The 13396-nt window shown below is 56.2% G+C and overlaps 1 protein-coding gene across 5 annotated transcripts in view; it reads right to left on the bottom strand.

The window, feature by feature from the left end:
- The window catches only part of SEMA3F (semaphorin 3F), a 34448-nt gene that overhangs the window by 8946 nt on the left and 12106 nt on the right, over positions 1 to 13396 (bottom strand). For 3 of the 5 annotated variants that reach the window (XM_077992832.1, XM_015130868.3, XM_077992831.1), the window contains exons 3-6: positions 6675 to 6835; positions 6514 to 6576; positions 6294 to 6413; positions 3784 to 3877 (exon numbers count right to left, since the gene is read on the bottom strand). In XM_077992832.1, coding sequence (XP_077848958.1) covers positions 3784 to 3877; positions 6294 to 6413; positions 6514 to 6576; positions 6675 to 6743 — 346 coding nt within the window. In that variant the 5' untranslated portion in view covers positions 6744 to 6835. Of the gene's footprint in view, positions 1 to 3783; positions 3878 to 5456; positions 5550 to 6293; positions 6414 to 6513; positions 6577 to 6674; positions 6836 to 13396 lie in introns of all 5 variants that reach the window. The other 2 variants (XM_001103281.5, XM_077992830.1) reach the window with 1 other exon arrangement.

Below are 13396 nucleotides of genomic sequence, written 5' to 3'. Positions count from 1 at the left end.
TAAGAAAGTGAAACAGCCTTATCACCGATATGGTGAAAGTTTTACTGGTTTACGTGGAAGATCAAACCAGCCACAACATTCCTTTAAGCCAAAGTCTAATCCAGAGCAAAGCCCTAACTGTCTTCAATTCTGTGAAGGCTGAGAGAAGAGAGGAAGCTGGAGAAGAAAGGTTTGAAACCAGCAGAGGCTGGTTCATGAGGTTTAAGGAAAGCAGCTATCTCCAAAACATAAACATGCAAGGTGAAGTAGCAAGTGCTGATGGAAAAGCTGCAGCAAGTTTTCCAGAAGATTTAGATAAGATTATGGATGAAGGGGGCTACACTAAACACGATTTTCAATGTAGATAAAACAGCCTTCTGGCCAGGGCCAGTGGCTCACACCTCTAATCTGAGCACTTTGGGAGGCAGAGGTGAGAGGATCACTTGAGGTCAGGAGTTCGAGACCAGCCTGGTCAACATGGCGAGACCCTGTCTCTACTAATAATACAAAAATTAGCCAGGCATGGTGGCATGTGCCTGTAATCCCAGCTACTTGAGAGGCTGAGGCAGGAGAATCGCTTGAACCTAGGAGGCAGGGGTTGTGGCGAGCCGAGATGGTGCCACTGTACTCCAGTCTGGGCAACAGGGCAAGACTCCATCTCAAAAAAAAAGAAAAAAGAAAGAAAGAAAAGAAAGAAACAGCCTTCTCTTGGAAGAAGCTGCCATCTCGGATTTTCATGGCTATCAAGAAGTCAATTTCTGGCTTCAAAGCTTCAAACGACAGGTGTACTCTCTTATTAGGGGCTAATGCAGCTGGTGGCTTTAAGTTGAAGCCAATGTTCATTTACCATTCCAAGAACCCTAGGGTCCTTAAGAATTATGCGAAATGGGGGCAGGTGTGGTGGCTCACGCCCGTAATCCCAGCACTTTGGGAGGCAGAGGCAGGTGGATCACGAGGTCAGGAGATTGAGACCATCCTGGCTAACATGGTGAAACCCCATCTCTACTAAAATACAAAAAATTAGCTGGGCATGGTGGCAGGTGCCTGTAGTTCCAGTTACTTGGGAGGCTGAAGCAGGAGAATGGCGTGAACCCCAGAGGCAGAACTTGCAGTGAGCTGAAATCACGCCACTGCACTCCAACCTGGGTGACAGAGAGAGACTCCATCTCAAAAAAAAAAAAAAAAAAAAAAAACAATTATGCGAAATCTACTCTGCCTGAGCTCTATAAATAACAATAAAGCCTGAATGACAGCACATCGACTTACAGCATGGTTTACCGATTTTTCTTTTCTTTTTTTTTTTTTTTGAGACGGAGTCTCGCTCTGTCGCCCAGGCTGGAGTGCAGTGGCCGGATCTCAGCTCACTGCAAGCTCCGCCTCCCGGGTTTACACCATTCTCCTGCCTCAGCCTCCCGAGTAGCTGGGACTACAGGCGCCCGCCACCTCGCCCGGCTAGTTTTTTGTATTTTTTTTAGTAGAGACGGGGTTTCACCGTGTTAGCCTGGATGGTCTCGATCTCCTGACCTCGTGATCCGCCCGTCTCAGCCTCCCAAAGTGCTGGGATTACAGGCTTGAGCCACCGCGCCCGGCCCTTTTTTTTTTTTTTTTTTTTTGAGACAGAGTCTCACTCAGTTGCCCAGGCTGGAGTGCACTGGAGTGATCTTGGCTCACTGCAACCTCCACCTCCCAGGTTCAAGCTATTCTTCTGCCTCAGCCTCCCAAGTAGCTGGGATTACAGGTGCACACCACCACACCTGGCTAATTTTTGTATTTTTAGTAGAGACAGAGTTTCACCCATGTTGGCCAGCCTGGTCTCGAACTCCTGACCTCAAGTGATTCACCCACCTCGGCCTCCCAAAGTCCTAGGATTACAGGCGTGAGCCACCATGCCTGGCTGGCTTTCTGAATATTTTAAACCCACTGTTAAGACCCACTGCTCAGAAAAAAAGATTCCTTTCAAAATATTGCTGCTCATTGACAATGCACTTGGTCTCCATCAGAGCTCTGATGGAGGTGTGCAAGGAGACACATGTTGTTTTCATGCCTGCTAACACAACATCCATTCTGTAGCCCATAGATCAATTTCAATTTTCAAGTCTTTTTTTTTTTTTTTTTGAAATGGAGCCTCACTCTGTTGCCAAGGCTGGAGTGCAGTGGCGCGATCTCAGCTCACTGCAACCTCCACCTCCCGGGTTCAAGTGATTCTCCTGCCTCAGCTTCCCTAGTAGCTGGGATTATAGGCACCCACCACCATATCTGGCTAATTTTTGTATTTTTAGTAGAGACAAGGTTTCACCATGTTGGCCAGGCTCGTCTCAACCTCCTGATCTCAGGTGATCCGCCTGCCTCCATCTCCCAAAGTGCTGGAATTACAGGTGTGAGCCACCGCACCCGGCTAGTTTTGAGTGTTTGTTACTTTTTATTGTTGTTACCTTTGTTTTAATGTTTAATTGTAAACTTACGTAATTAAAAAAAAATTTTTTTTTGGTATTTTTTAGTAGAGACAGGTTTCACCATGTTGTCCAGGCTGGTCTCGAACTCTTGACCTCAAATGATACACCCGCCTCAGCCTCCCAAAGTGCTGGGATTATAGGTGTGAGGGTGTGAGTCACTGAGCCTGGCCTTAACTTTTTTTTTTTTTTTTTTTGAGACGGAGTCTCGCTCTGCCGCCCAGGCTGGAGTGCAGTGGCCGGATCTCAGCTCACTGCAAGCTCCGCCTCCCGGGTTCGGGCCATTCTCCTGTCTCAGCCTCCTGAGTAGCTGGGACTACAGGCGCCCGCCACCTCGCCCGGCTAGTTTTTTGTATTTTTTAGTAGAGACGGGGTTTCACCGTGTTAGCCAGGATGGTCTCGATCTCCTGACCTAGTGATCCGCCCGTCTCGGCCTCCCAAAGTGCTGGGATTACAGGCTTGAGCCACCGCGCCCGGCCTTAACTTTTAATAATAGTTGTCTTTAACAAGTGGCTCAAAAAAATTCCTGAAAATTTAATAATATACCTGCTTCTAACATACCACATCTGAGGCTCCCCCAGGGCAGGCCCTGTCTTTCCTCATCAGACTGATTTGGGCTCTGCCATCAGGACCTTCTCACTTGCCAAGAGTGGGAGGATAATGTCTGCCCCTTGACCCCAGGGCCTTTCCCAGGCTTGGAGGCGGCACAGTGCCCAACAGCTGCTCTGAGAGGCAGACTGTGTTGAACAATCAGAAAACAGGCAGCATGCATGAGCCAGGGTCACTGGTGGGTTCATCCAACCTGCAGTTAGGGGCAGCAGCTGCTCCTGAGACCCCAAGCAGGACCACTACTCAGAGAACAGCCCCCAACTCTCCCAGACACCTACCCAGACCAGAAATATGCTCTCCTCGTCTGATCACAGGGCCAGAACTGTCCGCTGGTGCTTCCCTACAGGGCTCTCCCAGCCTCTCAGACACATCAAGAACATGCTATGGGACTGCCTCTCAGACCAGCCCCAATATGCACTCGGCTTATATTCTCTTCTAGGAAGCCTGTGGTCAGGAGGGTTCTGGACTTTGCATGGACCACATTGTGTGTTTCAGGGCAGGACCTGGCTTCCTTGGTCCCCCATCCAAAGGGGCCAGGCGGAGGCTTCTACCACCCAGTCGCTGCCCTTGACTCACAATGGGGTCTGGCCTGCACCCTCTCCCCCTTGCTAAGTGGGGCCTTTTGGGGAGTTCAGGGACAGCCTAGTCATGGTCTCTGCCCTTGGGTAAGTGTTGGTGCCATTCCCCATCTCCAGGGGCAGAGGTCACACATTGAGACTGTAGAGCGGGGTTGGGGGGCACTCACTGATGAGGGCCGATGCTGTGTCCAGCTTGGGATCATACGGACACTTGCCCTTCCCTGACTCGAGTCGCTCAGGCTCCAAGTAGAAGATGTAATCCTGCAAGGCAGAGCGGGGTTCAGCATGATCCAGGCCAGTCCCTCAGCCAGGAAGTGTAAGGTCACCAGGCTTCCAGGGTGAGAATGAGCCCCCAGGCATACCCCGAGCCCACCCCCTACACTCCCCAGAGCTCCTTGGCCTTAAACTCCATCCAGGCAGGTCTCCCAGGGCAGAGCCATGCTGTGGGCTCCAAGGGAGGTGCTTCCTAGTCCCAGGTCTTAGGGAAGACCTGGGGATCAAGTCTCAAGGGGCCCTGCCTTGGGGGCTATGAGATGGACATGGAGTGGGCTTGTAGGGGCTGAAGCCCCTCCATGCCAACTGGCTCACAAAGACATTGGCCAAGACCCCCTGGGCTACAGAGGCACAGCTCTTTGCTGTGGCTGCCTGTCTTGGGTCAAGAAGGAGTTGTAGACCTGGCCAGGGTAGGAGTGACTGGTTAAGGGCCTGGGGTCCTGCCCTTTGCCATCAGGTCTGGCCAGGCCAGAGAGCTCTAAGGTTACTGTATCCTCAGGCTTTGTGTCCTACCTGTAGTCCTCAGGATGGACCCATGGGCCATGACCTTTCTCCTGCCCCTCAGCAGAGCCCCCAGGCTCCACGTCTCCCCAGGGAGCCAGGAGTCAAGGAGTCCAGCCCAGACCACATGGAATTCACAAAGCCCCCCCATGCCTCCCAGCCCAGCCTGGAAGATGCTAGGAAGAAGGCTGGAAAAGGCACTAGGATGGGGTGAGCACACAGGCCACAAGAGAAAGCCAGGCAGAGGGAGGGAAAGGGGCAAGGAGAGGAACAGAGGCAGGAGGAGGTGGCAGCAGGTGGCAGGATGGCGATGGGAAGGTGCACACAGGCCTACGTCCAGTTACACTCTGCACACGTGACTTCCTGCACACACAGGGGTGCATACACAGCTCTGAACGTATCACTGCCAGCACACGGAACCCTCTGCTCACACTGTGGACACACACACACAGAATCCACATGATCCTGCATTTCTGCACTCTCCACCACAAACATGCTCTGTCATTCGCCGGCAGCCCATGCCCCCCTGCCCGCCCCTGCCCAGCCCCAGCTCTCCCAGACCAGACCCAGGTCATGACTAGCGGACAGATACCGCCCAGGAGAAGAGCGCCCCAAGCACGTGAGTGTGCAGGACACCTGTGTCCACAGATGACCCATGGGAGGCATGGGGCACGGACACTTGGGAGTAAGGTGTCAGACTGCACTCATGTGCCACTTTCCACTCTGGGTGCTGAGTGAGGAGGGCCCACATCCACACTGTTGTGTGCTCTTGTGTGTCTACACGCATGGGTTCTGAGGGCTAAGGCATGGCTGTCCCCAGGGCTCCTGTCTTCCCCACCTGGCGGCTTCATTATTTCTTGCCTGTAGGGGTCACACTGAGGCTGACATGAGTCCAGTTGGGCATGGCTTCTGAGCCTGAGGGCACTTCAGGGGAAGGGATGGGGACAGGGTGTGGGCACAGAGGTAGAGGGGAGGCCCTGGGGAGGCTGGCCTCAGGTGCAGCCCCAGGGTGAGTTCCGCTCAGAGGCAGTGCTGCCTGGCAAAGGCCTGGAGGGATGAGGCCCACCTGGCGTGGGGCTGTGGGCGTCGGGCGGAGGGCACCATCTGTGGCTCTGCTGCCGCGGCCTCTGACCGCCTTCGTCTGGGTCCATGGTGTGGCCTGAGAAGATGAGGAACAGGGGTTAGAGCTGAGGGTGGCAGGGGCTGGGGGAGCGGGCTCGGGCTGCCAGCCTCTAACACCACACAGGCCAGGAACACACCTGAACACGTGGGACCCCAGAGCACCTCTATGCATGTGCACATACATACACACAGGCTTGGCACACTCCTGCACACACAGGTGCCCCTCAGATCCAGTCACTCTCACACATGCCCTACAAGTTCACGCCAGCTCACACACATGCCCACATGGAAATGGAAAAGGGTGGAAGCAGGCAAGAAGGGGCAGAGCTGGGGAAGGGGTAGCTCCCCACAACCCCGGCCCTGGGGGAAGAAGGCAGCTCTCCCCCAGGCCACATGGTAGAAGCCGACCCAGGTGTCCAGTCTCCTGTTGCAAGGCCCCCACCAGGCCCTCTGACTCAGCCGTGGGGGCACGGTCCACAGGCATAGCCAAGAGAGCTGTCGCCACGTATGGAGCAAGTGCTTACTATGTGCCAGGCACAGTGCTAGGAGCTTTGGGAGCTTTAGCTCACTGCCTCCTCCTCGCACCGACCTGTGAGAAAGGCAGCGGTTAGCCCCATTTTCAAGTGAAGAAACTGAGGCTCAGCGAGGTGAAAGAAGTCACTCACCCAAGATCACAAGGCTTGGAAGTGGCAGGGCTGCAGCTGAAGCCCCTCCTCCCATCAGGACCCTGGGATGCAGCCACCAGTAGGGGAAACACAGGGCCAGGGTGGCTGGGGCTTACCTGGGCACGGCGTCCGCGGTTCACATAGGTGCACATGGGGTTGTAGGCACCTGTCCCGCACACATACAGATGTGTTCGGTTCCAGGGCTGGATGAGCCTGACGAAGTTCCCACACTCGCCCTGGGGCCAGAGGGAAGGCTGCATAGGTGCCCTGGCCAGGCCTGCACCCTCACTGGAGTCACCTGCCCCCCTTCCCACCTGTGGATCCCACCAAACTCACGTTGCCATCCTTGCCTGAGAGCACGCATTCCTCAATGCGCTGTGGGGAGGCTGCCCAGTGTATCTGCAGAAAGGGGAGTCAGAGGGTGCAGCCTTCTGGACATGCCCTGAGCCCTGGGGCTCCATGCCCACCCCACGTCCCACATCAGGGTCAGCCCTTACAATGAGGGGCTCGCGGTTGATGTCGTGCAGGTCCAGGGACAGCACGTAGTCCTTGCTGCCCACATACATGCGGTCGTGGTCCTCATCCTTGAGCAAGATTCGGTAGTCGGTTGTGTTGAGCAGGAAGTTGAAGAAGTGGGCAGTGCCTGTGGCCTTCAACTCTGCAGGTGGAGGGCAGGACACCAATTAGGACCTTCAGAAAACCATCCAGCCATACCCCCTCTGACAAAGGGGAGACTGAGGCCCTGAGGTTCCCCTCAGGACCCCCACCACACAGTGGTCTTTTTTTTTTTCTTTTTATGAGATCAAGTCTCACTCTGCTGCCCAGGCCGCAGTACAGTAGCGAGACTGTGGCTCACTGCAACCTCCATCTGCTGGGTTCAAGAGATTCTCCTGTCTCAGCTTCCCAAGTAGCTGGGATTACGGGTGTCAGCCACCACACCCAGCTTATTTTTTTGTTTGTTTGCTTTTTGAGACGGAGTCTTACTCTGTCGCCCAGGCTGGAGTGTGACGGCACAATCTCGGCTCACTGCAACTTTCACCTCCCGGGTTCAAGCAATTCTCTTGCCCCAGCCTCCTGAGTAGTTGGGATCACAGGCGCACCCTACCACGACTGGCTAATTTTTGTATTTTTAGTAGAGATGGGGTTTCACCATGTTGGTCAGGCTGGTCTCGAACTCCTGACCTCGTGATTCACCCACCTCAGCCTCCCAAAGTGCTGGGATTACAGGTATGAGCCACTGTGCCCAGCTCACACAGTGGTCTTAAACCTCCAGCTTCCCTTCCTGGATCCTTCTCAGCTCCCTCTTCAGTCCCTGACAGACTGGGAGGACAAAGTGGGACAGGTAGGCAGGCCAGGGAAGGCACCACACCCAAAGCTAAACCCCTGATTCATAGACAGCCCTAGCTAGTCTCTGGGACCCAAAGAAAGGGGTGGTGGGTGCGGGCCAGGGTACGCAACAGCATCAAAGAGTTTTTGCTCAGGTGGGGGTTAATGCTCCCACGCTCAGGGTGGGGCCAGCTTCACACAGGGGCTTAAAAGGGTTAATGAGCAGATGGGGTGTGGCCGGGTATATCTGGGACAGCCTGCAGACTCTGGCATGGAGCCTGGATGCCCTGTTCTTACCCTGGCTGCCCACCAGGCAGAGGGCACAGCTGGTGCACAGCAAGGTCCTCACTTGGTCTGAAGCAGGTTAGCCAGGAGACCAGAAAGCCCTGCTGGACGTACTGCCCTACAGACCCCAGCTTCCCCCAGACCCTACAAGGCTGCTAATGGTGGAACTCTCAGGCCACCTTGAATGATCCAGGATAGTCATTTCTGAGAAAGAGGCTCTTTCCCTAGTGCTACAACCCTGGGGTCAGGGTTCAACTGGGTCCTCTAGTTTCCTTTTTACATGAGTCCAGCAGCCTTGGCCCTCCAACTCCAGGATGCTGGGGAAAAGTCCTTCCTAAGGATGAAGGACAAGAGGGGGCTCAGCCAATGACAGACAAAGGACTCCTAGAAGCTTGGGAACCTGCCTCCAAGGGGAGGGAGAGCCGAGGGGTCCCCTTGGCAAGCCCCTTCTCCACCCACCCCCAGCTATCTTTAGCTCAGCAGAAGAGGGAACATTGTAATGAGGATGATGAATATTCACACACAAAGGGGGCTTAAGATAGCAGCACAGAGAAGAGCGCATGCGTGTATACACATGGCACAGGCATGCACACGGCGCACACATGTCCTGCCACACATGAGGCACTCACCAAGGGGGTTGCACATGTCTCATCTCCCCTCCCCAGCTGGTAACCCATTTCACAGGTGGGGCAGTCAAGGGAGAGGCCTGGGCCAGGCCCCAAGGCACCTGGAGGGGAGAACAGCTAGGATCTGAGACCCTAGACACAGCCTGAAGGTGGGGCAGAGATGGGCTGGGGTCAGAGGGTTCCATTAGCTGACCCAGAGTCCATGTCTGGTCCCAGGACCTCATTCTGAGAAACTACCGGGTAAAGAAAGGCCTTGCCCTGCCTGGCCCTGACAATGCGGTGACAAGGGAATGCAGGTGATGACCTTGGTCAACCACTGGGATGTAGGGACGCCGAGGGATCAAAGGGCCGATCCTGCCTGGCGATGGCCTCGCCCGCCTGTCCGGCGGCGCCTCTGAAGTCCTGGGCAGGGCGGCCTGGGCACCTGTCCTGCACCTGTTGTTGGGCCACACGGAGTCCACCGCCTGGCCACTCACCCACAGTGACAACAGGAAAGTAAACATTCCCCCACCCCGAGGGCTGGGAAGTGGCCAGAGAGGAAGTGGGGCTGCCAGTGGAGGCCCCCCAGGCTGGGACAGCCCGCCACGGGTTATTTATACCCTGGCTGGGGGCATGGCTCGGTCGTGCCCTTACCTGTCCCCTGGGCTAGGGGGCACTTTGGGGGCAATGGCAGGGGGAGGGGGTACAGGCTTAAGTGGGTGCCTTCAGACACAGGCACTCCGGATAAGGGGAAGCTTCAGCCATCAAGTCCCCAGTAACCCAATCAGCCATAATCCCCCCGCTCCAATCCTGCCCAGCCTTGGGCCTCTACAATCTCAACCCTGTACCATGACTTCCAGAGCCCAAGGCCCAAGTCTGAGTCCCCCACCCTCTCGCAAAGCCCCAGCACTCCCAGGCTCCAGCTCCCTCTGTGAGAAAGGCCGTAGAGAACACTCAGAGGATGAGGAAACTGAGTCCCAGCTTAGGGGCAAGAGATTAGCCTTGACCCTCTCTGCCCCCTGCCCCCAGTCTGCCCCTTAGTGGAGGTGGGGGTGGAGGGAGCCCCTTGCTCAGTTATCAAATACCCGCTGTGCACAAAGCCCTGTGCTCACAATACCAAGGGCACAGGGAAGGGAGGTGACGTGCCAGAGTGCTTGGGGGTGGGATTCCCACCCAGGTCCATGGCTGAAGGAGGGGGAGGCCCAGGGGAAGCCAGTCCTGGTGGTAGAGACTGCTTGCCAGGAGGGCCAGTGCCGGAAGGTGACTCGCTCCCCATGGACAGGGCACATGACTCAGGACCTGCAGGACCCCTCCCAGTGGCCACGGGATATGGCGTCAATGGCTCTGGTGTCACAGGACGTGATGCTTTGATCACTGTGAAAACAGTGTGGGGGGAGAGGGGAACCCCAGGAGGCCGTGCATGGTGGGGAAGGGGTGGGACCCAGGGTCAGGGATCCTTGGCTATGGCTTGAGTTTCTGGGTGAGCTTCATGACCTGAGGTGGGGGCACTCTCGCTCTCTGACCCTCATTCTCCAGTCTATACCATCTCTCAGGCCCTCCTGGTACTGACACAGTGACCCTGAGGATCAGTGACCCCGTTCTGATCTCAGAGAGAGGCTCACAGCCTGGCATTCCTCGGGTCTTCCCCCAAACCATCCTTCATGGGTGTCTGTCTTTCAGGGAAAGTACAGTGGGATGCGGTCCCAAGTCCTTCCCCAAGGAAGCAGGCTTCCAGGTGTCACTACCTCTTGTAGGACATTCACCCCCATTCCCACCCCAGCTACCCCATTTCCTAGTGCTAGACTGGGGAGCAGAGAGGGCTATAAGGCAGGAAGGGGCCTCCTGTGGACTCAGCTCCAGCCTTCCCAACTCCAGGGTGTCCCTACCCCAACCCCAACCTACAGGAGTAGAGCTAAATCCCAAATCATTCATCCAAACCCAGACTACCAGAGAGGAACCAAGGTGGAGAGGGGTGGGAACTTCCCCGGGTCCCAGAGCAAAGAAGGTATAAAGTTCCAGCCTTCTCAACCCACAGCTGGACTTCTTATCCCACTCATGCCAGATTGTACGTGAAAATTGAAACAAGAGGCCCTGTGACAGCCCTGTACTCCCAGCTGCAGACAGGAAGACTGAGGCCCAAAGGAGAGTGGTACTCACCCCAGGTCACAGGGTGAGAGGCAAAACTGGTGTCCTGTCCCCTGCTCCCCACTCCACCATGAGGCAAAGGAACTGGGAGCCTTCATTCCTCCAAGAAGCCTGGATCAGAGCAGGGGGTGGGCAAGTAGCCCTGTGTATCCTCCTCTAAAACCTGCCGTCGGCAGGGACCAGATCCTACCAGGCCCCAGCTCCCTTAAGGGACAGGGACTTGGGACAGAAGGAACAAAGGAACCTGGGACCTGAGGTGGCATCAATGGGGGGCAGGACTGATGCAGACCCAGTCTGGTCATATCCTCAGGCCAGTCCCCATATCTGCTCCACCTGTCCCACGCCCGGCTCTGGCAGCAGGAACGCCATGCCTCCTCAAATGCCATGGCAACGTTGAGGGAGGGGCTGGGCACGATCAAGGGTTCTGTGGGGATCAGGACTCCAGCCCGGATAAGCTTTGACCTTAGGGGAAGGAAGGGTGGTGTGCCTGGGTGCTGTCTCCTGGGAAGGGCTCCCCACCCCCATACTCTCACCCAGGCTGGGCACAGGTTGGGAGGGGTGACATCCGGGAAAGATTTTCCCGTCATCGGGAAGGAAGAGCCTTTTCTGGCATCAGACACCTCATTTCCGCAGCCGTTCCTGGCCTCTAGGACTCTCTCGTGGCCGTCAAGCACTTGGGGTCCTGGCCCAAAGCAGCCTGGTGCAGGTCCAGAGGCGGGACCTTCTCAGGGCACAGGGGGCTGGGTCCTGGGGGACCCCTGGTCCCTCATCTCTGAGAAGCAGCTGGTGACGCCTTACTTTAAAGGTGGGGGCAGGGGAGGACAGGCACTGAGGAGGCATGTCCACAGCCCTTACCCGAAGACCCCAAGTGGGCAGCCCCTACCCCTTGCTGCTGGTCTCCAGGACATCAGGTCTGTGTCCAATGAGGCATGGGCTGCTGCAAAAAAGGGGTCTTGGAGCAAAGGTGGGCAGCCCGCCCCCTTGGTTATAGCCTCACAAAGCAACAGGCCCTGACTGACAGCATCACCTCCCCCAGCAGTGATGGGGACTGGGGGTGATAGACAGATCCCTGCAGCCTAGCTCAGACCTCTGACCTCTAGTGAGCCAGTACAGCCCTAATCCCTGAGCTGAAGAGAGATGGGACTGGGGGCCAAGGGGAGGCACAGGCCTGGGTCTTTGTCAGTGTTTCATCCACCAGAAAGACAGACCTCCTGACCTTCTGAGGAGGGAAACTGAGGTAGCCAAGGCTATGGTAGCAGTGGCAGCAAGAGGCATGGCAGGGCCCAGGTGGTTCCTACTGGATACTCCCACAGGATCCAGGAAGGGGTGGCCCGAGCCCTTTTATCACTCCCCCAAAGCTGTGAGGAGCCCCAGAGGAAGGCCTGGGGACTGGGCTGGCCCCCTGGCTCTCAGCCTAATCCTCTTTTAATGAGCGGCCAGCCGGAAGGCCTCAGTCCATGGCCACAGACCTACAACCCCGGGAACCCCAGCCAAGCTAAGTGGGGAGGGCAGAGAGGCCCAGATGCCTTTGCATGTACCTTCCCCCTGCTTGGCACACCCACTTACACCCCAATGACACCCTGATCAGGCCAACCCAGGGCCCAGCATGTGCAGAGATACACCCAAGTGACACCTGCCTTGTGCTCCCACAGACCCACTCTTGGGCACTCACCATTTGTTCAAGCCCAGGTCCCACATGGGGTTGGGCAGGGGAGCCTGATCTGGGGTAGCTCCCTCAGTTCCCCCTTTTCCCTCCATGCTCTGGATGTGAACCCTACAAGCCAGACCCCAGTTGTACCCTCCCCGGGGAGAGGTTCCAGGTTCCTCTGACCCTAAGCCCCTCGAGATCTGACCCCCCCATACCATCTCTAGCCAGGCCTTCCAGATTGGAGACCCAGAGGGCCTCCCTAGGAGCCACCCACACCAACCCCCACTTCCCCCCAGGTAGGTAAGCCAGGTCAGTGCCAACAAAACCAATTACAGCCACTCTCACCCAATTAGCAACTAATTATGGTCTAGTAGTCCATTCAACATAATTAACATGTAAATGACTCCGCATGTTTTTATTCAATAATCGCTCTGACTGAATTTAATTTAAATGTCTGAACTGGGGACCCAGTTACCGTATTTCACCACCTAGAGCTGCCACTCTAGGAAATGCAGTGGGAAATGTTGGCTCCTCCAGGGCAGAGGGACGCCAAGGCCAGAGGCCAAGGGGACAGACGCCACTGGCTATGGCAAGGGTGGAGATGGTTATGGTCTCTGTATCCCTGACACATCTATCCCAGGGGTGCAGGGAGTTGGTGAGGTCAGAAGAGCCCCAGAGGGACCCTCAAGATGGGAAATCCCCTGGAACAAGGGACTCCTTTGCAAGGGCTACTGTAAACATCCCAGCTGTTCAGCAAACACCATACAGGGGTAAGAGCCCAGCTGGGCCAAAATGCTGCTGTATACTTCCCTCCCATTTCAGTGACTGAAGGCTGAGGGCAGGGGGCTGGGGCCAGCAGGTCCAGGCATGCTGTTCCCACGCCCGTTCCGCCCCAGCGCTCACCTACTCCGCCCAGGACAGGATAGGCTGAGGGCACAGCTCAGCCTCAAACCAGGAAAAGCCAGAAGTGATGGAGCAGCAGGATCACTCCCTGACTCGCCAGCCCAGAACCAGGGGTCCACGCCTCATCCCCGAAGGACACCCAATGACTTCTGACCTTCTGTCCCAAAAGATGGGGGCTCTCTGGCCTCAGCACCTCCACTGAACCCTGCCTTCGCCATGGTCCCATGCACCTGACCATCCTAGGCCTGGGCTAGTAGTTCCAGAGGCCTAGACGTCCCACTTGGAACTTAACAGCATGCATGGTTGC

This window comes from Macaca mulatta, chromosome 2 (genome assembly GCF_049350105.2).
Source record: "Macaca mulatta isolate MMU2019108-1 chromosome 2, T2T-MMU8v2.0, whole genome shotgun sequence".
In the NCBI taxonomy this organism is placed as follows: domain Eukaryota; kingdom Metazoa; phylum Chordata; class Mammalia; order Primates; family Cercopithecidae; genus Macaca; species Macaca mulatta.
This window is presented reverse-complemented; position numbering and strand designations above follow the sequence as displayed.